The sequence below is a fragment of the Epinephelus moara genome, chromosome 21, assembly GCF_006386435.1.
Source record: "Epinephelus moara isolate mb chromosome 21, YSFRI_EMoa_1.0, whole genome shotgun sequence".
In the NCBI taxonomy this organism is placed as follows: Eukaryota; Metazoa; Chordata; class Actinopteri; order Perciformes; family Serranidae; genus Epinephelus; species Epinephelus moara.
Window position 1 is genome coordinate 11,613,422 of NC_065526.1, and position 25,208 is coordinate 11,638,629.

A 25,208-nucleotide genomic window follows, 5' to 3' on the forward strand; every position below is an offset into this window, starting at 1 on the left:
AAGGCTGTTAAAGTAGGATGAATTTTACAGTTTTGTTTCAAAATGTCACATAGAAATAAATAATGCATGTTTTATATGCAACCCAAATGAAGTAGTTTTCTTGTTTTGCCCTGTGGATGTGTACATTTTAAAAAGCCTTGTATTTTGTCTGCATGTGCCAGAATAATAAGAGCAGGCATATTATTATATTAATTTCACTCCACTACTTGACATTCTCTGCAAAGTGGAGAAAAGTATGTGCATATATCTGTATCTGCAATCAGCTGAAATGAGTTGGAAAACATCAGCAAAAAAACCAACATTGTGCATCTCTAGTTTCCTTAGGGCATATTGATCTAACCCAGCTCTAACCCATTTATCCCATTTCCATTTTTGTGTCTTTCTCTCTTCTCAGATGCCGTCCCAGAGGAGCTGGCCGAGCCTTTATACAGGGACCAGTACAACCAGGAGCACCTGAAGCCCCCGGTGGCCTGCCTGCTTCAGTCCGCAGAGCTCTACTGCCGAGCGGGGAGCCTGATCCTCCGCAGTGATGCTGTCAAACCATTACTGGGACACAACGCCGTCATCCAGGCCCTGGCCCAGAAAGGCCTGTACGTCACTGACCAGGACCGACTGGTCACTGAGAGAGATCTGACCAGCACGCCTATACACATGGTGAGTGGAGATGCACTTGACAGAGGACCTGTTTTGAAACATCCTGATTTTTTTCTGCTGGTTTTACATTTCACAGTTCAGTCTTATTTATGTTTTTGCACGTTTTTTTCTGTACATTTTCTTTTGTATTTTTTCATACACCAGTGTTCACACTTTGAAATGCATATATGTTGGTAACTGTGGTGATAAGATGTGTGAAATGCTGCATTTAGATCGCAGTCTGTTCATTTGTAAGGGCTACAGCAAAGGATTAATTTGCATTAATTGTCTATAAAATGTAAAAAACTAGCAAAAATTACCCACAATTACCCAGAGACCAAAATTATGTCTTTAAATTGCTTGATTTGCCTAACTAACAGTCCAAAACCCAAGCATATAAAACATGCAGTGATATAAAACAGAGAAAAGCAACAAATGTGAAAAGCTGGAAGCAGCAAATGCTCGCTAAATGATACATTAATCAGCTAATCATTTCAGGATTATAATAACTGTGGATGTTGTTGCTTCTCTGTGTCTCCCCTCATTGGGGAATAAGTGAGTTATATGATAGTGTGTTTGTGTGTGCGGCTCCATATGTCCGACTGTTAGACTGTCCTCCAAGATCTGTCCTGTTGAGAGAAAAACAACCGCTAATGACGGGTTTCCTATAGCAACCCATTACTCACTGTTCGGTCTCTGTGTCATTAGACAACTCCGGGCAAACATGCCTTAGAGATATTCTAGTACTGTGTTGTTAATACTGTGTGCAGCACTGGATGGGAGAACATAATAAGGCTGCAGTGTACAGTTATTTTCATTACTGATTCAGCTTAATGTGAAAAATCCTTATTTTTTTGTAGATTAGTCATTTAGTAATGTGTTCATATTGTTCATTGTGTCAATCAACAGTCCAAAATCCAATGATATATTCAGTTTATAATGATATTAAAGGGACAGTTCACCCCAAAATCAAATATACAGATTTTTCCTCTTACCTGTAGTGCTGTTTATCAGTCTCAATTGTTTTGGTGTGAGTTGCAGAGTGTTGGAGATATCGGCCGTAGAGGTGTCCGCCCACTCTTGTTTATAATGGTACTAGATGGCGCTCGGCTTGTGGTTTTCAACGAACAAATACATTTGAAAAACTCAACAGCAATGTCTTTTTCCAGAACTCATGACCCGGTTACTCAAGATTGTTGTGATTACACTGGCCAACCGTATCATAGTGCAGAAGGAAGTGTGCATCTACTCATGGGCGAGAGGCTCTTGCTTGTCACAGTGCGAGATGTGAACATCAATTGTGTTCTCCTCAGCTGAGCTGTAATGTCAGCTAGCTCAGTGGTGCTAGGTGAGCTTGCAGTAGATGCATGCTTCCCTCTGCATGGTGATATGGTCAGTCAGTGTACTTCTGGGGACGTTTTTGTCATATAGCTGCAAAGTGAAGGTTAATGCTCTCCGGCACAGGCAGCTGCAAACCCAGACCCAGAATGAGTCTGAGTGAGACGCAGGCAGCTCCCCGGAGGAAGAGAAACTTTGCGCGTTCAGGCTCTGAGACAATGTTATATTCTTACAGCTCACAGCAACTTAATACAATACAGTCTCTGGCTTTTTTTTTTAAATGTAATATCGGCAAAAAAATGCTGTTGCACGTTTCTAATCAGTTGTTTGCGTAGTTAGCGTGCATTAGCTCGGAGGGCTAACTTGGCTTGTTTACTTTATTACATAGATGTTACTGTCAACCTCTCAGTACTGTCACTGCTGAATATTTGTTTCAAACAGCCAAGTCCGATTCGACTGACATCATTCTGAGGTGGGTACAGCCCTAAAAATAGTTCCTACATGAAATGACTGGCCGATATCGCTAACTCTCGGCAGCTCACTCCAAAAACAATCTAGATCACTGGTTCCCAACTGGTCCACCCACAGGGTCCAGATTTCTCCTTAGTCATTTGTTCAAGGTCCACACAGTTCAATATATTCAGCGATATACTTATGTTTGGACATGTCATCAAGCTAGTTTGCGGTCTCTGTCAAGTACACTTTCTCTAAAACAGGAAACAGCACTTCAAAATAAAAGCTATGTGCTGGAAATTCACTGTATTCAAAAATAAAGACTTAGACTTCTTTAATGTCCATCAAACTTTACATAAAATGGAAATTTGTCTTTGACAGTGGCATAAAAAAACACACAACACAGACGACACTATGCACAATAAATACATATAAATAAGAATAAATATAAGTACTATGAAATCAGTCCAGTTTGCTCCAGAGAGGAGTTACAAGATAGATGGGCATGAATAAAAATGCACAAAGTGCCTATACGAAACTAACTGCATAGTAAAATTGTAAAAGTGTGTTTTTACAAACTTGACATGTTCCCAAGTCACTTGTGGTCCATTCAGAGTGGACCTGCGACCCACTTTTAAAACCGCGACCCAGCAGTTAGGAGCCACTGATGTAGATTAATTAATAACACTACAGGTAAGAGGAATGATATTTATTTTAGGTTAGGTTAGGTTAGGTTCTTTAATGTCCCTTTAAACGGAGACAAGCATAAAATCCTCACATCTGAGAGGCTGTAACGAGCTAATTTGGGGGATGTTTGCTTGAGTAATGACTCAAGCAAGTATCATAACACCTTTTACTGAACTGTGAGTAGAGCGGATTAGATTCAGAGCCCCAAAAGCGTTCGTTTATTGTCATGAAAGGAGGGTGAGTCTGTGGCAGCCGATCCAGACACACTGCTAGCACACGCATGGCTGGAGACCGGGCACTTCTGCTGACGCCAAAAGGTGTCTGCATTGCAGTGCACGCTCTCTCCCTCCCTCCCCTCCCTCTCGTGCTCTCACTCTGTCTGTCTCACTGTCTGTCTCACTGTTCCTCAACTCTCCATCTCTCTCATCCTGTCATGGGCTTTGCTGTCCTTTCCTACTCCTACCTCCGTCTCATCCAAGCTCTTATCTTTGTGGATTAAATGAGACCAGGACATTATTATCTCCTGAATGTTTAATTGAAGCTTGAGCACATTTCAGCACGTCTACCACTGCCCACATATGTTTCTGTCTCTCAGGTTGTAGGCAGTGTTTTATTTGTTTGATTCAAAGTCACTAGTCAAGGGCATTTTTATGTTTACAGTTGATTGTGTTCACTACATCTCTTATTGATTGAGGGTGTCATGAAGGTGGGAATGATGGGCGGCGATTAGGTGCAGCACTTAATGACCTCATGTCTTTTGTCACCTATAAAAGTGCATGTGTATGTCTATATATCTCTTTGTCTCTGTGATCCTGTGTGCACGGCAGGTGATTTAATGACAGTGTTAAGTAGACAAATGGAGTCTATAGCCCAATGAATACTGTTGACCTTCGTTTGTGTAACACACATTAATCTGTCCATTCGTATTGTTGCTCTGTGCCCTTCTCAATTCATCGGATTGGCTCTGCAAAGTAGAGGAGCTGCCCGTGTGTGTGTGTGTGTGTGTGTGAGTGTGAGTGTATTTGTGGACTCAGCAGGATAAATTCAGTCACGCTACAGTCAAGGCTTTTCATTTTGGGTTATGGTATATCTGCGGAGAAAGTGATGACCTCATGGTTTTCCAAATACTGTGCAACAGAAGAATAACTCATGTCAGGGAGGAGGAGGAGCGTGGCAGTCTGTCAGAGGGCGAATGGATATATAGAGAGAAGGAGGGAGCGGAGGGAGGGGGGGTAAGATGGAGTTTAGGGGCTGCCATTTGGCTGCGATTAAGGGAGAAGCAGGAAAGTAGAGCAAGAAAGAGAGGAGAGGAAAGGCTGGATGTGAAAGATGTGGAAGTCTACAAGATTGGAAAAGAGGGAGATGGGGAATAGCTGTGGAAAGGCGGGAAGGGAAGGAAAGATAGAGAAGAGAGGAGAGGGAAGGTATTGCCTTCTTGGCAGGCGGGACGACATGTGTGAGCCAGAGAATGAGTGGAAAAGGCCCACTGTTAATATGGCCATCTGGAAAGAGGGGAGAGGAGGGGACAAAAGGGAGACGACAGGGGAGGAGAAGAGCGGAGTACATACATGGAGAGCAGGGAGGGTTGAGGAGAGGAGAGGAGGAAGGAGGAAGACGTGATGTGCACTACTGCAGCACTGTAGTGGGTGGGGTCTCACAGTGAGTCAAAGCACGTCTGGTGCACAAATGAGAGGCCCCCCCTCGATACTCACGCATGCACATACACCTCCAAAGAGCTGTCAGACCTCCAGAAGTGTGTGCAAGTCCTGTGTGTCCTTGTCCAGCTTTACTTTCCTGCTTCTCTCCGACTTTTTTTTCTGTCTTACACACGTTGCCCTCTGAGTGTTAAAACACTAAAGTGTCGGAGGAGAGGGAGCTGTAGCCGTAATTGAATTTTCCTGCAGAGGGGCGTGTACCCTCGTCTAAAAGCCTCCTGCCGAATAGCGCTGAGAGATTTGGAGGATTTTATGGACGTGTGTGTGAGAACGATAGCTGAAGCGGTCATTATTTTTAGTAGCAGTTTGGACAAACACGTAGGTGTAAAGTTGTACAATAAAAACTCTTGTGTTGTACCTGCGTCCAACGGACACTTGTGATGTTTGTGGGGAAAGAGGTTACTTTGATTATCTGTTTGCTCAGCTGTATTGTGCTTTCCTATAGATGCCTTTGATCAAGGACACACACACACATACACACACACTCGTGCAGCTATAGTGAGGATGAATACCGACGTTCCTGTTACACAGCACTGCAGCTCTTTACAGCTCTTTATGACCAGTATCTGCCATTTCCACAACCTTGAGTGGTTTAGACTTGCTTCTGTGCCCACACACACACACACACACACACACACACACACACACACACACACACACACACACACACACACACTCACACACACACACACACCCCAAAGGTCTTTGTGAAGGGATAATAGACAGCCCACGGCTTTTAAATCCATGCTCTAGTGTCAACAGTAGTGTTTTTTTCATGGATATGAGAGGAGTCTGTAGATATGTAAGCAACGGCTCCATATACTGTCTGTCTGTCTCCTCTGTCTCTCGTGCACACTTCCATAGACACATACACACATTCACGTACATACACATGCGCATGTTAGATCTGAATACAATGTGTTAGTAGAAATAGTGACAAAACAGTAGCACAGACACTTCTTCACAGCACAGTGAGGCATAAAAGCAAAGAAAAAAAAATGTTAACAGGGAAACAGTTTCCTGGCTCTATCTAAAGTTTAAAAATCTGCCTACTAGCACCTATAAAGCTCACTAATAAACACAATTTATCTCGTTAATTCGATCTGTGCACAAATAGAAATGTAAAAATGACAAGTTATGGTTTTCCATTCCGTGCTGCTGCACACAATACTACTAATATAAAGGCCCCGATGACATAGAAAGCATTTTGCAGGTTGGAAAACGCGAGCAGCACCACACTGCCTTTTTTTAAAAATTAAATGACACTAGTAAAGATAAAAACTCTTGCTGTGCCTTTATATTCTTGCGAGGCAACCACCCCATCATGTCCTTACACTAACCTTCCCTTGTAATCAATATAACGTTTTTGGGGTTTTTTTCACAGTATTTAGTATCTAGTTCCAAAAAAGTTGAGGCAGAGGGTACTTGCTGTAGCTCTGGTTGAGGATGAGAGGCTGTCAGACTGTGAGACTCTAACAAAGAGGTTAGATCACGGGGAGTACCACCAGTTGGTCCAGGAGCTTCACCTCCATAATGGCCACTTCCAGGCATATTTGAGGACGACTCTGGAGCAGTTTGACAACTTGCTGTCTATGGTCGGGTCATATAGCTCTGGGTATCCAGCAACAGCTACCCCCAGTTTCTCCTCCATTTTTTACCAACTGTAAATTTGTTGTCATGACCACCACAGAAGGCCCGCCTCTCAAATCATTCTATTGGACAACGGGAAAAAAGATGGCGAAAAAAGGGATGACATGGGGCACTTTTACACTCTGAGTTGATTTTTTTTCAACTCAAGCAATTGAGAGCACTGTTCCAAAAACACCTGGAGCCTAGAGCGCAGAAACGTGAGCTGAGGCGTGTCGCAATGCGAGCAAAATGCTTCATTCTCATCGAAAACAATTACAAAAAAACGCGTTCAGCTGCTAAAATGCTTTCTGTGTGATAGGGCCTAAAAGATCCTCCCCTGCTCTCCTTAAAGTGTAGATGACCCTCCCCTCTGATCATTTTCATACAGTCCCTTACAAAATTTACAAAATATATACTTTTGTCAAATGATGGTCAAACATTTACATTCCATTATATAGGTGGACAAATTGTGATCCGTGTTTTGTGTTTTAATGCAGAGTACGATGTGTTCAATAGTCCTAATGAAACATAAATTAACAAAGTGATTTGTCATTACCATTAAAATTCATGTGGCCTCTGTGCCCCATGCTCTGAACACACTCGCAGACGCATGTGCACACACCTTCACAAGCTTCTTAACATCATTAAAGATTTAGGGGGGGTTTATGCAAATGAGTTCAGAAAAGCTTCAATCACAGAAAAAGCTTTCATGAAAATCATGTTTTCTGGATCTCCAGCTCCGGTCTAAGCTGCTTGGCCTGTCTCTCACTCCCTCTGTCTGTCTGTCTCTCCCTCCCTCTGCTTGTCAGTCAGACCTGCTACTGTACCTCTGCAGGAGAATGCATGCAATGTCAAATATCTGGCAATATCCTGAAGATGCAGGAATTCAAAACAGTGTCTGCAGACTGATTCGCAGACAGTTCAATATCAGGCACCTATCCAAACAATCCTGTTTACCCATTTAATGAACTACAGCTGCAGCATTGATAATGTCCACCAGCATGCATCATCATACAGGTCAGCTATAAGCATCAGTGTCGACAACTTTAAATAAAATTTCACAGTCATCTTCTCGGTTTTGTAATTAACGACATATGCCGACTTCGGGTGACACATATTTCCAGTTTATTTAAGCATCTCAGCACTTATTTCCATGAGGAGTTTGTTTCTTACAGCCATATTTCTTCGGTACACGCTGTCTGTTTAGACTGGCGGGCCCTGAGCATCAGCACCAGTCCAGAGTCATAGCGCTGGATTAGTTGTTGGTTTCTTGGGGAAACACTTGGTCACACTGGCTGTTACACGAGGCTCTGTGGTTATGAATAGAGGCCTGTGCTTGACAGTACAGGCTGCGGCGGGACGACGTCTCACTGCTTGTTTGTGTCTGTTGGTTTGAGTCACCTGGATGGTGGAGCACCTGACTGTAGGTGTTTGTTCAGTTAGGTTGCACACATGCACACAGAGCGTAAATGTTTTTGAGATGACCTGGTGGTGTGACAGGAAAGGGAAGGGGAGGTCTGTTGGTCTGACCGGCCTGGAATGGGATTAAAAAGGCCAAGAGAATGTCAAGCTTTGTGTGCTGTAGGTGTCGATGGCCAGTAAAACCACATTAGGTAATTTTAGTTTAAAAGTAGTTCCACACATACAGATGTTTAAGAGTGTTTCAGATGTCATGAGGCAAGAGGGGTTAAACAGAAACTCTGAATCTCTAAAACATCACATCTGAGCAACTTCCTGGTGTCCACAAGACTTCAGTTGACATCACAAGCCGGAGAAGGTTTGACACCTGACAGATTTACTACAGTAACCAGGTCTGCTACTTCACATGAGCAAACAAAAGTCTGTGTGGCACATGCAAGATCCTTGCTTACATAGCAAACACTCGCACAGTGGCTTTATTGAGCTCCTTCTGAAGTTACCAAACACAATTCCACACAGAGGAAGTTGAGCCGGTGTGATGCAAAACAAATTTTTGAATTAAATGAATTGAAAAATTGTTAGCTACTGGCACTCAGTCTCTGACCTTTTAGTGCCCTACACACCAGGATGTACTTTGAGGTCCTCGGGCAGAGGTCTTTTGTCTGTTCCAGAGGGGACAGAGCGTTTGCTGTCGGGGGCCCGAGTCTCTGGAATAGTCTGCCCGAGGAAATCACGTCTGCCAAGTCTGTGATCTCCTTTAAGTCTCTTCTTAAAACATACTTTTATCTGAGAGCCTTTACTGATTTAACTTGAGTTTTAAGTTAATTTTATTTCCTCAGTTTTTATACACTAAAGTGTTTTTTATCAGTTCTTTTTGAAGTTGTGAAGATGTCTTGGCTGTTTTAATTACTGACATGTAAAGCATTCAGTGAATGTAGAGTCTGTAGGCAAACCCCGGAGATCTTGCCTCCGGAAGAAGAGCGGAAGAGCCCTGGTTTCCGGTGCTAGGCTGTTTGTAGTCCGCGTGATATTGACCAATCACGTTTGAGCCGGCTGCAGTTGTTGCCAGGTTAAACGCTCCGTGCGGTGAACTAACGAGACGGAACATAATTAGCGTCACTGCAAACTCTGAATCCATCGCAATGTTTCAGCATATTTACTTATATATAAACGGAAGTTGGAAACGGAAATTCGCCTCCTCCGCCCAAATCAAACCGGAATGCTCAAAGAGGCTGTATTCGGCGTCTGCCGGAAGTCAGACGCCGAATACAGCCGATGGGTTCCGAGAATGAGCACGTTGTAACTCTGTTATGAAAAGCACTTTATAAGTAAAGATTATTATTGTTATTATTATTATTATTATTACTTGTGGTCTAGAGTTTTAAAGAAATGCTTCAACCTGAAAATGACCATTTGAATACCGGTGACTCACGCTGTGTTGGATTCTTGAAGTAAACAGTGGACGAAGAATCCAAAAACAGAGAAAATTCTTGATGAATGTAAGTCATAGGAATCTGTGTTTAACAACAGTAAAACTATATCAAAACTTCAGTTTACAACTCTAACAACTCATACAGTATAATCCAAGTCTCACATATCGAGTCGTATGCACAGTACTTTTCCGATGGGGAACTGAACTAAAAGTGAAACTCTTAGATGCTCTATTTCAAAGCCAGTCTGCATCGACAACAACAGTAATTTTACCTCTCTGAACACGAGAGCTTCAGGATAATCCACTGCCTTGACTGATACTTTTTTTAATGTTCTTGTGTGACCTTTGTGTTTTAAAGGGTTAATTTGGATTCATCAAAGTCACATAATGTCTCTGCAGTGAACGGAGAATCCAAAAGAAGCAAACATGTTTCATGAATTGACGTAAACTCTGACACAACTCGTGCAGTATAATTAAAGTCTCAATTATCCAGTCGTATGCTCAGTACTTCCCAAACACATGCATTTTAGCTAAAACTTTATGATTTAAACTACATTTCACTACAAACAATCTCTGCATGGCTGAGTAGCGTGCCTGGGTATGCACATGCATTTGAACTCTACTCAAGCGGAGTTCATACACACGTACATGCTCAGGAACACGTGGGCGGCAGTGTTATAAATAGTAAGGTTTTAGTGAAAGTGTATGTGTTTGGAAAGAAGCGAGCATACAGCTGGAGAAATGAGACTTGGATTGTACTGCACCAGTTCTGTGCAAGTTTTTAAACAGATGTTTCTCTATTTTTGGATTCTTCGTCCATGCAAGAAAAATTCAATTTTCTTAATGAATTAAATGTAACAAAGACGTACAAAGGGTCATTTTGGGAGCTGAAGTACCTTCAAGGCGCAGACCTTAAACCACAACATCCCCAGTTTGAGTGCAGCTGCACACCTTTGTTGCATGTTGTTCCAATTTCTCTTCTTCTGTCATATCTCTACTGTCAGCTGGCTAATTAAAAAAGGCATAGGCCTAATAAACCCCCCAAAAATATCACTGTGTGGCAAAATCTCTCACTGTAGGCATATTTATATCGCCTCACAGCATATAGTGTCATATTTCCCAACTTTAATCCTGTAGGTGAAAATTCTCACCTCTTTCCACCGATGCTCTGGGGGGGGGGGTTCACAGGAAGTGGCTTCTTTATTATTAGTTGCTAAGTATTTTCTTTTAGAAACCCCACTTGAAATGTGTAATGCTTCAGCAGATGTCACCGTCATGTCACTGAATAATTAAAAAAGACTATTTTTGCCAGTTACATTAACAAGGAGCACCACTTTCAGTGTCAGGTTCCTTACACCATTTCAAGGAATTTGCCAGGTTTGACACACTGCGTGAAAGTGGGGTAGACTGTTGACAAGTATTTTAGGCAGAGGAGATGTGACGTGTATTCAATCTGAGTGTCAAATCTTAATTGCTATCCTGTAGATGCTGTTTCAGATGCCTTTTGGAGCTGCATCCAAACACATACTTGCATTTTTTCTTTCAAGAGAACAAAACTTATGATCATTTATGAATGAAAACTTCTGTTTCAACCTTCTGTGGTTAAAAAAAAGTCAATGTGATGCACAGAGAGGCACAATATGAAAATATCAGGCCTTTAGTTGTCAGATTGATGCTTTCGGAAAGAAATGGAATAATAAAATCCTTGCTCTTGTGTTTCTCCAGAGTTCCCATCTGGCGCTCATAGACACCCTGATGATGGCGTATACCGTGGAGATGGTGAGTGTGGAGAGGGTGATGTCCTGCATCAACAGGTACTCCTCAGCCGAACCCTCACACAGTGACGGACACATCCAGGAGCTGCCTTACGACACCGAGGATGCAATCGCCACCTGGATCAACAAGGTACACACACACAGGAGCACATTGTGTGCACACAAAACCTCAAGGACAAGTGCTTTCTCATTTCAGAGGACAACAACTGCACACATCCTTAAGCCTTTTGTACTCCTTTGTTGTACTCCACATACAGACGACACAAGAGGTGCTGGAAAATGTGTCAGCGTTCAAATCCTCCGCTGTTGGTTCAAAATTTAATATGTTTGCAAGAGAACTAGATGGAAAAACTGGCGCTGAACACATGTAATCATGCCAGAGAGATTACCGAGAGATAACTGACTCGACCTAACTCCTCTGGTCTGCTAAAGCAGGATTGGGAGGGTAAAGTCAGACCCGGAGTGGGCTTTAAGCTTTAAGAGGGCAGTTGTTAAATCCCTGTGATTGAATCTTTAGTTTATGTCATCATCATACAGATTATTTAGCAGTTTAAAGGTACGTTTACTGACATTACAGGAGATTTTAAGGGAAGTTTGACGCAGTTGTCTCAAAATGTGATGTTGACCTAACTCTGTCATGTTTAAAATAATGAAACAAGCCCCAGCGTAGCATGAATTAATCAATTAAACATTCATGCTGAAGAAGCTTATGTGCTCACTGCTCCCTTATTGAGCCCAAAGGCAGGAAAGACACACATGCAGGATTCATTTTCAGACACACACATAAAAAAACACATGGGGGATTGTCTGTCTGTGTAGCCCTGAGACGTAGCACGCTATGGTTGAGACTGGCCTTGTGCACCCTCAAGCCAAAATGTTACATCACTGTTAGTGCAGAGCCATTCAAGATAAAGGGAGCAATGCTTAAAAGAAAAAATACTATCATTAGAGTAATCTTTGAAGATCTTTCTACATTGTGTCTGAGTCGGAAGTGAGCTGCATGCTGTATATCAGGTTACAGTGATATTTAGCATCAGCGGCTAATGAGCACAGGTGGTGGTGAAAAGGTTTTTCTTTGATGTGTGGGTGGAGCCTCTTGTTCTCGTGTTCAGGTTTCTCTTCTGCAGCACAGACTCACCATTCAGTCTCTCAGTGCGCATAAATTCCTGTCATTTGACCTTGATCTCTCCGTCTGTCTGTCTCTCTCTCTCTCTCTCTCTCTCTCTCTGTGTCTGTCTGATTCCCTCCAGGTGAATGAACACCTGAGGGACATCCTTGTCGAAGAGCAGAAGCTGAGAGAGGCTGCCTTCCAGGGGTCAAACGCAACAACACAGAAAGTGAGGACACATTCACACTAACACAACCTCCCATTTATCAGTTATCCAAATAACATTGAGTTTGAAGAGATATTTCAACATTTTGTTTGTAGCTTAGCTTAGCATAAAGACTTGAAACAAGGGGAAACAGCTAGCACCTCCTTTGTTTACTTACACAGAAACCGAAAAATGACAAATTGTGGTTTTGACATTACTGCTAATTATTTTATTACTTATTCACTTTTTTAACTGAGGGTTAGATGGTACAGAGCTACAGCCAAGAGGTTAGCTTAGCTTAGCATAAACACTTGAAGCGGGGGGAAACAGTTAGCCTGGCCCTGTCCGACGTTCGAAAATATTTTGACCGGCATCTTTTATGTTCACTAAGTAACAGGTTGAATCTCTCTCTTTGTACAAGAGTGATGTTAAAATGACAATTTGTGGCGTTAGACTTTTAAGCAAAGAAATAATGCTGTGTTACCTCCTCTAAAGTTCAGCAGGAGTTACGTATCATTCTTGGAGACACCCTAAAAGCCCCTTGTTAAAACTATTTCACCTGGATGGGTGGGGGTTTTGCAGGACGCAGCAGTGAATACTTCTGTGAGCTCATTGACCTGACCATCTCAGCCCGTGCTCTGAGTGCATGTTCATACTTTATATGACAACCTACGTGCACCTTTGTAAGAACGCAGAACAAAAATCCTGAATTATTTTGGTTTGACGATAATGAGACGTTGGACTGAGTGGCAAAGCATGGGCTAGTTTTATTTCTAAAGCTTGAATAATACACATCTGAGTAGATTTTTGTCATTGGACATACTTTAGTCCATCTTAGTGTTAATATTTTTTAGCACTGTATAGTTAGAAATATTTTTCAGTATAATGTTATGAAGGACAATTTGAGAATTTATCAGCAGTCAGGTAAAAGTCATTTTAAAATCTGCAGGGCATTACATAGACAAGTCAACATTATACCCAACATAGCAGAGAGAAACAGTCCCTCCAGAAAAACGCGATTATGTGATCGCATAATTCAACGCATAATCAGCCAAAGTCTGCATATTTATGCGGGGGCCGCATTTTTTCAAAGACGCTGCACTTTCGCCGCATAAATCGCCGATTTCTGCGCAAAATGCGCAAAATATGCGGGGCTTGCATGATTTCATAATCCTCGCATTTTCATTGCGAAAAAGTCACATATATCTTAGCAGAAAGTTGAAAAATGTTGCGTTTACTTCACACAAGAGCAGCCATTTTCCCCCTGTTGCCTTGGGAACGTTATGAAGTGACGTGGTGGAGGGGGAGGAGATGGAGGAAAAAAACCGAAAGCACACATTTTATTTTTTTATATTATATTTATTCATTTTTACGGAAGTTGTAGCATATTCTTTTTGTAAAGCTACAGAACTTGTTTGACTCAGCAATGTTTTGTAAGTTTGAGCCATGTGTTTATTAAGGTCTGAAATAAAACAAGATGAGAACTTAAATATTCCCTGCACTTTCTGTGATGTAGTATGCTTGCTTATCATAGGAAGTAAATAGAAATTACTCTTTACATCAAGGTAGTAGCCTAGTGAGAACAGGGTGTTGGGGGAATCACTTTTTTTTCTCTTTTTCATCAAACTCCAGTTTTTGCAAGTTCTCGCAATTTCATCGCATAAATATTCCGCATATTCCGTCGCATTTTTTAAGAAATCGTGCTGCATAATCAAGGATTTTTGCCCGCAACAATCACAAAAAAACTCCCCATTTTTCTGGAAGGACTGAAGAAACACAAAATGATAAATAAAAGAATAACATCAAAGGCTGAAAATACCTCTACAAAAATGCAAATCAGCAAACTGTCATAATCCAATGCCAGTTCTGGCTTTGTCTGCCATTGTTTAAAAGCTTTATAGACAGAGGTCTGAATGAATTTTTAAATCTGTTCAGTCAACAACGAAGCACTCTGAGTTTCCTACCGGAGGGCAGCGGCTCGTACTCTGTGTGCAGGACATGAGAGGAGTCATTGATGATCTTATTGGCTTGACTTAGAGTAGCCTGTTCAAAAATAGACTGCATGGAAACATGCTCTTTGACACATGATCACACAGAAACAAAAATCATCTCTGTTTGAAGTTGGCGTAAGGACTCCTGCAGATTTAAATTTGGACTTAAGGCAAAGATTAGGTAAAAAAGCAACTTATTAGGTGACAGTTTTGCTAGCTTATTCAAAAAGTGACGAGACGATTTAATGAGAGCCGACAAGAACACACATCAGGAACACAACATTCTCTGTGACACAGGACGTAAGGGGCCACCCCGGGTGAAACACCAAGTTTTTAGGGAGTCCTGGTGACAACAGCAGGCGCACTGACTTCCCTGAGTCCTGGCATCTTAGGGAGGTTGCCAGGCAACGAGCAGAGACGTGACACAGGAGTGAACTGTTGTTTGTCAGTATTGTTGTTTTTTTATATTTCTCAGCTTGCCTACAAATTAGACAAAGAGACACAGCTTGTTATTAAGTGAGCTTTTCAAGTGTTATAAACTTCAGAGAGAGCCAGGCTGCCCCACTGTTTCCAGTCTTTAGGCTGAACGAAGCTAATCTGGTGGCTCCAGCTCTGCACTGAACAGTCAGATATAACACAATCATCCTTATCAACAAGTATATTTTCCAAAATGTTGAATTATTCCTTCATGAGCAGCAAGAAAAATTGCTTTTCTTCTAATGCTTTTATCTAATTTGCTTTTGTTTGAGTCATATTTCCTGCTTCTTAAACTTTTGTTTTGTCTCCTCTCTGTTCAGATTACTTTTTAAATATTTCCCACTTTAACTCAGAGCCATTAGGACATGTCTTCGTCCACATAAGGCACACGCAGACACATAATATATACACACACACACATACAGCACAGTACAGAGAGCTCTGTAAATCAGAGGAACAGATGAGCTCAGTCTCCGACCAGCTGCAGAGAAATGTTGGCAAGAGTCGCGACGCCGCTGTTAGTGGAGACAAAGAAATGTGAAACAGAGAGAGAAGAAAAGTGAGGAGGGGAAAATCAGAGAGAGGGGAGCGGGTGAAATGACACCAGGGTGGGAGACATGCAGAGAGACACTCAGGAACTTTGTCAGCTGTAGCGAAAGAGAGTCAGTGACAGACAGAGACAGTGTTGTCATCCTGCGGGCCTCGTAGTTATGTAAGATCCATGTGACCCAAAGAGTCAGTCTGCTGGGACAAACACACAGCAGTCAGCTACCGTCCTCTTCCACTCGCTTAACCATGAAGCTGCAGCACAGCGCCGTATCGGGTCGTGACCCTCGCCTCGGTTCGGTGCTCTGAAACACTGACAAAAGGGTGCAGGTTAAAAAATGGAAAAAGAGATATAATCTCACTGCGAGCATGTGTGTAAACAGGCCGAAATAGAACTATGGCGAATGGGAATGGGTCGGTAAACTTCCTGCACTTCAATAGCACGTCGAAGAGGTAAACACTGATTAAAGCTCTGATTCAGCTGAATGTGTAAATACCATTACCTCCATGCAAACCTGTGTGGTTTCAGAGATAGCTGCAGCTAACTGGTGCGCTAACCTTTGTCTCGAGTCAACAAGACTGAAAGTCCACAGCTCTGTGAGGCTGATCGCAGATACAGGGGTGATTTAAACTAAAAGCTAACAGCAGCATGCTCACAGTGACAGTGTTTAGAAATAAGGTTTTCCATCTTAGTTTAGCATGTTAGCATGATGCACCCATTTTCTAAATATACACAGTGACAACACTCATTTGTTTTGCAGGTTATTTGGTCCTAAACTAAAATTCTGGACAATTGAAAATTTCATCTAATGATGGTGCAAGATGAAAAGTCAAAGGATCACCAAAATCATTAAAATTCGTCCTGACGGGAACATAAACATCTGTAGGGCCCTTTCTACATCCCAAGCCTCTAATGAAATTTTCAAATGAAGCTTCAAATGTCTGTCATCATATTTTATGACATCATTACCTTACAAAAAAGAATCAGTAAATAAAAAATCCTTTGACAAAATCCTCAGTTTGATTGAAGTGATTCATCTGATTAAATTAGTTAGCCTGGCTTTATTAAATCAGCTTTCTTTAATGAATAAATGTAATTTATAGCTGTGGGTGGAGACGGAAGCAATCATTCTCAGGACCTTAGATTAAGACCGTCATGTAGAGCAAAGAGAAAACATTTTTACATCATAAATTAATCAACGAAGAACAGAGTAACAGTGAAATTTGAATAGCTTCTTTTTTAGCATTTTAACCATGTGACTGATTTTAACTGTATTATCCACTTTTATGAGTTTAGTCAATTCTTATGAACTGTTGCTCATAAATGTCTGTTTTGACTTTATTTACGACTTTGAACTTCTCAGGCTTTTTATAAACAGGCTATGAGTGTATCAATTTTTAACTTTTAACTTTTTTGGGGGGTTGATAAGATATGATAAGATGCCTTTATTGTCACTCTATACAGTGATACAGTGAAATTTCAAGTGCCCTCACAGTGACATTTAAGACTTTACATACATTATGTGAATTCATACATACACACCCATACACACCCCCACTCATACAACAACTAACACAAGATAAAATAAAATAAAATAAGACATGCAGCAAGGGGCCGCAAGCTGTATTTGAACCCACAATCGCTGCAACAAGGACATTTCCTTTGTACATGGGACATCATTTTACCTTTAAACTTTTTGTAGCACTATTAAATCGGCCTGTGAGTACAGGTGCATGCCTCTTTGTGTGCAGCAAGTGGGAGAGCATACAGTTTTTGACCGCACTGACATATTTATTTATTTTATTTTATTTTCATTTAACCCTTACTTTACCAGAATTAAGAGTGGCCTGGCCAAGACAGGCAGCATCATAAGTTACAGACAGACAACATAAAGCAAAAATACAGAATAAAAATGTATAGCTCTAAAACAAGCAAAATAAAATACAAAATAAGATCAATACAAAGAAAAAATGTTAAGATATACTAGAAATGAACCATAAAAACGCAAAAATCGGCAACTACACATGATTTCAAACACCAGCTAAGACACACTGTGACATTGACATACTGTATAGAAGATTGAAAAGTGTAGTTTCTGAAAGGCTAAACCTGCCTTATTCAATAAATATTGACTTTTAGACTTTATAACAGAGTTAATGGAAATGTTTGGATCACACAAGTCGGGAACAATCCTTCGCAGCCACCACTAGAATCTAATCTAGAATTAGTATATACCAAAATATTAGTTTTGCCTTATCTTTATCTGCAACTGTGTAGAAATACCAGGCTTAAACAGAATCAGTAGATGTGCAAAAAATAAAAATAAAAGGATGTTCTGCATTTAAATGTTGATTTACTGTTTGAGTGTCAACATTATGAATGAAGCTTACAGCCCTAAACGTCTTTACCCAATTTTAATGGCAATCCATCCAGTGGTTGTTGAGGCATTACACTTAAACCCACAAATGTTAACCTCACAGTGGTGCTAGTGTAAAAGTCAGTGGATCACCAAAGTAAGACGGATGCATCCTCTTAGCATGATGAATGTGTAAAAGTCATGGCAGTCCATCCGATAGTTGTTGGGATATTTTAATTTGGACCAAAGTGTTGGACTGACTGACAGACAGACATTGTGAGTATCGCTGAAAACAAATCCGATCACAGATTACACTGTTTACACACAACAGGTTGTAACAGGGTCACATGGTGAGTGTGTCTCTGTTTCCTCACATGGAGCTAAACTTTCTCTTCAAAGAGCTGCAGGATGTCACGAGTGGCTAAATCAGTTTAGAGGGAGCTTTTATCTGCTGTGGGAGCTTCTCAGCAAATTTACTCTCCCTTGTTTTGTTTCTGTGTCGGTACAGTGAGGGTGATCACTGCCTCAGTGCGGCAGCTCTGTGAGCTGATAATACACATGGGGTATGTGACCCATCACACACTCAGGCTTTGTCAAAGGCAATAAGTTACAAGGAGGGAAGAAGAAGGTCTTTTTAAGAGTGTGGGGAAGACGCTGTACACTCGGTGTCAGTCAGCTGCTTTCCTCCTGCATGCTCCATCACACTGCACCCTCTCTGCATTATCAGCTGCAACAGAAGTCTATTCACTGAGTGGGACATACTCAGAGGAGATAATTTCACACACACACACACACACACACACACACACACACACTAATGGAAGAGCACAAGACACTGCTCAGTCTCGTCTATTCTGGGACGGTGTGAAAAATCTTTAACTCTGGTCTTATGACTAAGTGCTCAGTATGTTTGTGTGTGGATACTGTGCGAATGTAAGCTTGTAGCTTTGACTAAATCCATTAAGGAGTTGAAGTTTCAGGTCCCATTTTTCTTCTGTTCATTAGCTTGCAACATCTTTAAAAACCTTTCAACAGATTTCAATATTCTTTGGTGGAATGTTTGGACGGAGGCCGAGATATGAGCGCAGAGCCACATTTTTTGAAGGTTTTCTAAGAGTACAAGATGAAATACCTCAACGATTATTTAAAGATAGTCTTGTTACCCTGAGAATTAATCCTACTGACTTTTATTTTTCCCTGTAGCACCACCATCACGTCAAAATTTAATCTGTCCGATACCTGAGTTAATTACCAAATACCTACAAAACTCCCATCCCATCAGACTCTGCTGTACTTTGTGTTTAGTGCTAATCAGCAAATGGTAGCATGCTAACAAGCTAAACTAAGATGGTAAACATGGTACACATTATACCTGCTAAACATCAGCATGTAAGCATTGTTGTTGAGAGTATTTTATCATGTTTATGAGACTGAAGACAAGGTCCATTTTAAATTGCTCCTTATATGATGACTTTAAGAGTAATATATGCAGTTTTCTACCATGTTTTGTGTTTGAGTGACTAATGGGAACAACAGTTTTTGAAATTGGTCCAGTATTGAACGAGACCGCTGTAGTCAGCAGTGGCAAAACAGGCTGCAGTGTAACCACTCTGGCCATTTGGGCACTGTCAGTGTGCGTTCACTAAAAGTGCCTGTTGTTGCAACTGACATTTTAGATTTTTATTCAAGTCTCTGATGATTTATATAAAGTATTCCTACAGAGATAGACCTTTTTGTTAAAGAATAAGATCTTTTTTTTTTATAACAAGTAACAGCCCGTAAATCACTATCACCAAAGCCACCAGACTCCATTTAAAAAAGCAGCAATTTTATCATCGTAAAACACACTTTATTCAAAGTCGACAGAAGCAAAATGAAACTCACAAAAACTGTCTTGATTCCTCTATCCACTATTCCAGCAATCCCCAACTCTGGTGTGGTTGAAATAAACCCTCAATTCACCCAATTTGATGTAAAAAGATGCTGGCTCTATACATGCTAAAATTACTGTTTATTTAAACGGAGTCTGGTGACTTTGGCTACAGTGACTTCAGGGTTGCCTGTAGTTGAACAAACAGGATCGTACTTTGTCACAGAAGGGTCTATCTTTGTAGGAATCATTTTCATAATGTTGTCAGACACTTACAATATGTCATATCTCACAGCAGCATTTACAAGCAGACCAGATCAAATGCCTTGTGTGAGAAAGCTGCTCTTGATTGGTCAGAATTTCCATGTGGGAAAAATCCAGGAAGTAAACAAAACGTTGAAGAAGAGTACACTTGCAAGATAAATGTGACACTTTCTAATGTCACAATGGAGGGACAATTACGCAGGTTGATTTTAGCGCTGCTCATCGTGGACTATATTGCTGTCATTGTTCATTTTAGTCAAACCATACAGTTTGAAAACGAGGCGCGGCTCCAACTAGAAAACAATGTTTTGATGCACTGGATGTGCTGAATGTGCATATTAAGGCAGTACAGGAGGAGGTGCACATTAATAATCCTCCAGGACTGTAACATGCTCATGTTTAACCCAAACAATGTGTCATGTGACTGCAGTTGGTGCGGATCCAGGTCGGGACACGTTCTCACCACAAACAAACCACACCAGAGTTTATTTGTAACCGGCCCGAGACCACATCTTCAAGAAGGTTTCAGTCCAGTTGTTTTGGTGCAATTGCTGTGTTCACACCTGCCCATATGAACCGCACTTAGGGGGCATGACAAAGGTCTTTGAATGCAACGTAATGTTACATATTAGAAGTTGTCGACAGATGGATTCAATTTAGAAGATTGTGCAGCTTTTGCAGAGATGTACCATAGACTCTTAGAGTTCTTCCTCGTCTTAAGAGAGGGTTTATCCAGTTCCAGCTGCAGTAGCAAACTTATTTTACATTTGGCCTAATGCGTCTCCCACTCCTGTTGTTGTCCAATCATCATCCACCATCAAGTCTCCTACCAAATGGTACTGGAGATTAGTACCTGTAAGTCCATCCATTCTGAAGAACTCCTCTTCACCAGCCACTATCATCAGCCTCCTCTGTCTAATCTGAAACCTGCAAGGATACACGCCCTCACATGCTCCCCTCCAGTTCTCTTGTCATTGCATGTGGCCCTGAGCCTCATCATGCATTGGTCAGATACCTCTCACCCAACCCCACCCGAGCCCTTGTCTCCACATTCATAAAATCCAGTTGAATGATTTACTAACCATTTTAAACTTGCATCACTGTCAAGAGCAGTCCTGTAGCATGATAATACCAGGAATTACCCAGTTCATCATCAAGTTGCTTGACAGTAAAAAAGCTGTCAAAAATGTTCTGTAATACAAACCACATTTAATGAAGGTCAACATTGTGTTCCTCATAGTTCAGTACACAGACTGAAAGGCTGTCAGACAGTGAGCTGATCTGTAGAATGCATATGTGACGCCACTCTTGTGTGTTTAGGGGAGCTCTGATGTCCTGAAGACATATGCAGTAGTGTTGTCTCTGTGGCTTTTACTGGCCCAGAGAGACAGAGACAGAAAAAGATGGATGTGCTAACACAACATTTTATTAAACTTTAAATCACATGACGCCCTAAGATGTATAATGCTCATCTGTTACATGCATTTTGTGCCTTTTCTCCATTTAGAGAACTAACAGCTCATCACAAGCAATCAGAAGGAGCAAAATAATGCTGAATTCTTTTGATTGCATCTTTTTTTTTTAGCCATTTATTTATTTAAAATGTAGGATGACACTGTGAATCTAAATATTTAGGTGTGTTTTTGCTGCATAAATTCAATCTGCATCATCTGAGTTGAGCCTGAAGCCCTCCCTATGCTTGAAATTAACACCTACGTGTCTGTGAACGTGTGATTGAGTTGTGTGTGTGCGCACCAGTGCATGCAGATAAACGTGTTTCTGCAGATGCTGCCGTGTTTGCACCAACAATCAGAGAGCCAGCTGTACATACCCACCCCGATGACACATATAGGTGATGTCTTTGTGCCGTTGCCATGGTTTCAGGCTCGCTACAGGAGGGAGCATGCCCAGCACAGGAGCGCTCCATCGCTCCCCCTGGTGGAGAACCTGCTGAAGGACAACACAGACGGCTGTGCCCTCACCGCCCTGCTGCACTTCTACTGCCCACAGGCCGTCAAACTGGAAGGTGGGAACAACCCCTCAATCTGTAACCACACCCACTTGATCTCAGTGACCACACCCTCTTTTATTGTGATTATCCAAAAAGTAAACACAAGACTAAAGTCAGTTTTGTTATAGAATCAGAAATATGAAAGAAAAGGCATACAATGAGCGAACCACAATGACTTTCAGTCTTAACTTGAAAGCACAAAGGAGGCTCTACTCTGCTCGCTGCTCTAACTACAACCATACATCTGAATAGAAGGCTTCAGACAAAGGCTGTATTTTCTGAGAGCCTTTTGCCTTATGATGATATAATAAAGTCAGTTCAAAGAAAACAAATAACAATAGCACTAGTTTAATGCCATTTGTTATACCAGTGCCTGTTATAAAAGATAAAGCTGGTTAACTATAAACAGTTTGAAGAATTACAGACATGAACATGGCACTGATAGGTGTAGTTTTGGCCCCAGAAGAGATTTTAAATAAACACAATAAGCAGACAAAATTCCACAATTTTTATGTGCTTTATTGATTCCTCTAAACCTTTTTAATCACATAAATCATGAAAAATTACTTAACAAATTCTATAGTAGAGGGGTCCCTATGTTTCTAGTGAGAATCCTGGGACCTTTTGCACAAAACACCTTAAGTTTTCTCCTCAAGTATGACACCTCAGGCCTTATTTCTCCTCAGATGAGGGACTTACATATATGCACACAATCCCTTGAAAGGTTTCCTTTGTTAAGGAAAAGCATTAGTTCATGTACTGTGTTGAAAGAGATTTGACAGTGGTACAAGTTTCCATGGAGATTGTTTGTTTGCTTGGACTCACGCTTGTGATGCCTGTTATCATCTCACGAAGTTGACTTATGGTTAGACGGTGAAAAATGGCAGAAGAAAACAAGACTAGAAAATCATACTGGTCAGAGGAGGAAAAGATTAAACTTCTGGAGGAATACAATCATAGAAAGTAAAACTGCAAAGTAAATTTGATCCCCAAATCCAAGAAAACAAACAACGGTTGCAGAAAGAAATTGCACGGTCAGATCTATAGTGTCAAATCAGAAGCGTTTCCATTGAGTTCTCCTGGTCGCAGAACGCTCTTCTCAGGATGTGTTAGTTCTTTTCATTTATCACGATAAACTTGGTCATGTTGCAGTTAAGATAGAGTCAGGGGTACCTTAGGGTTTGTTTGTTTTTTACCTTACTTTGGTTGCTAAGGTCTTTTGTGCAACAATCCAGGAACCAGTTTTAAAATGAAGAAACCTTAACTAGGACTTTAAGGAAAACCTTAACCTGGTTTTCTGGTATGCTTATCTCCCAGTTAAATGAGGAAATTCTGCATCTACTCTGTGCCATGTGAATAATGGAGTTTGACAGGGCAGTACTTTGTGTCCTTGTTTTCACATTTGTATGGATGATCTGTTACTGCAGCTAAATGGAAATGGAACAGGGTGCATGGTTGCTGAATTTCCAGCACATAGCTTTTACTTTGAAGTGCTGTTTCCCGCTGTAGAGTGAGTGACTAGCAGGCAACGACTTGACAGAGACAGCAAATTAGCTCAAACACGTAGCCAAGGGGAAGTATGATGTTGAATAAATAAAACTGTGCGGACCTTGAACTAATGACTGAGGAGAAATCTGGACCCCGTGACTGGACCAGTTGGGAACCACTGATCTAGCAGATGATGAGGACATTTACCAACAGTGTTGTAAAGTACACGCATAAGCAGACGTGATTGGATTTAGTGTGTGGTCAGTGTCTGTGAAGATCTCACTTTTTGAAGCTTTTGGTGCCCCACTATATTATAATAAAGACACCTTATGTAAGTTAAAATAATCTTAGAAACAGATTACACTAAAAACATGTAACACACAACATTAATCACTCTTTAAATGCCATTTTAAAAAGGTGAGTTCTGATTCGTGATTTGAACTGGGAGAGTTTGATGCAGTCCCGAATGTGTTTTTGGAGAGAGTACTAGAAGTAGGGGGCAGCTATGGAGACGACTCTGTCACCACAGGTCCGTCGTTTGGTCCTGAGTGATGGAAACAGGAGGTTGGCATCAGAGGAGTGGAGAATGGGGGAAGGAGTGTGGTGGTGGAGCAGGTCAGTTAGGTAGGAAGGGGCCTGGTTATGGAGTCCTTTGTGAGCAAGGAGAGGGACTTTGAATTGCCAGTGAAGGTACTGGAGAACGGGTGAGGTGATGACAGGAGCATGAATGAGTAAGCAGCAGAGTTCTGAGTGTGCCGGAGTTTATTTAAGACTTTGGATGATGTACCATACAGGATGCTGTTGCCATAGTCAATCCTGGATGTGCTGCAGGCATGGATGAGAGTTTCAGCAGCAGAGAGGGAAAGTGATGGGCTGTGCCAAGCAATATTTTTTGGTTGGATAAAGGCAGTTCTAGTGATGTGACTGACAAAGTCTTCAAAGGAGAGCTTGCTGCCCACCTGTGGCATCGCTATAAAAAAGGCAGCATGCAGAGACTCACAGTGGCTTATGATGACAGTATGAGGCTGCTGCTTGAAGCTCCAAGAAGCTGCAGCACGAGCCAAAAGTTTGTTAGTGTTGGTGTAGCCACCTGCTCTGCTGTAATAAGGAATCTTATAAATAGATGTATGTGTAGGTTATCTAATTCTGTGAACAGTATTGTTAAAGTCTGAAACAACCGAGCTCTGTCAGGTTCTAGAGTGTGAAACATTGGCCTTCACACCTGTGTGTAAATGTATAATCATTGTGGTATGTCTTTTGTGGATTTATTTTATTTTATCTTATTTTATTTTATTTATTTATTTTATCCTATTTTATTTTATCTAATTGTATTTTATTTTTTATTTTATTTTTTTACTTTATTTATTATTGAGTTTTATTACCCTCATGTCCTTCATAATGTCTGAATTGAGCTGAGAGCATACTCAAGAGATTAAGGACGGCGTTTTGACTCTCCATGGTTACATTTAACAATATCAGTGGAGGATATTTTACTGACCCAAGAAGGACACAGTGAGGCAGAGAGTATTCAGGACAGACACAGAGAACAAGTGCGAGGCATGAGAAACAAAGACCCGTTTCCTCTCAGCTCGCCTGCGCTCTCATTTCTAAAAATGCCCTGGGTTGGGTTGTGATTGGTCACGAGGGGTCTGTGACGGCGGACCGTTAGAGGAGTAGCTGGCTGCTATTTCAAAGATAAACAACTCTCATATCGGCGCTCTGAGATTGAATGTAGTTCACAGGGTGCACGTACACATGTGAGCCAGATGTGGGGGGCAAGATAATTTAGGTTTTTCTTGCTGGCAGATTG

At 41.3% G+C, this 25,208-nt stretch overlaps 1 protein-coding gene across 3 annotated transcripts in view; it reads left to right on the forward strand.

The window, feature by feature from the left end:
• camsap2b (calmodulin regulated spectrin-associated protein family, member 2b) overlaps positions 1 to 25,208 on the forward strand; it is a 52,684-nt gene that overhangs the window by 10,707 nt on the left and 16,769 nt on the right. For all 3 annotated transcript variants that reach the window (XM_050033465.1, XM_050033468.1, XM_050033466.1), the window contains exons 2-5: positions 395 to 654; positions 11,032 to 11,211; positions 12,332 to 12,418; positions 21,784 to 21,925. In XM_050033465.1, the coding sequence (XP_049889422.1) occupies positions 395 to 654; positions 11,032 to 11,211; positions 12,332 to 12,418; positions 21,784 to 21,925 (669 nt within the window). The remainder of the gene's footprint in view (positions 1 to 394; positions 655 to 11,031; positions 11,212 to 12,331; positions 12,419 to 21,783; positions 21,926 to 25,208) is intronic.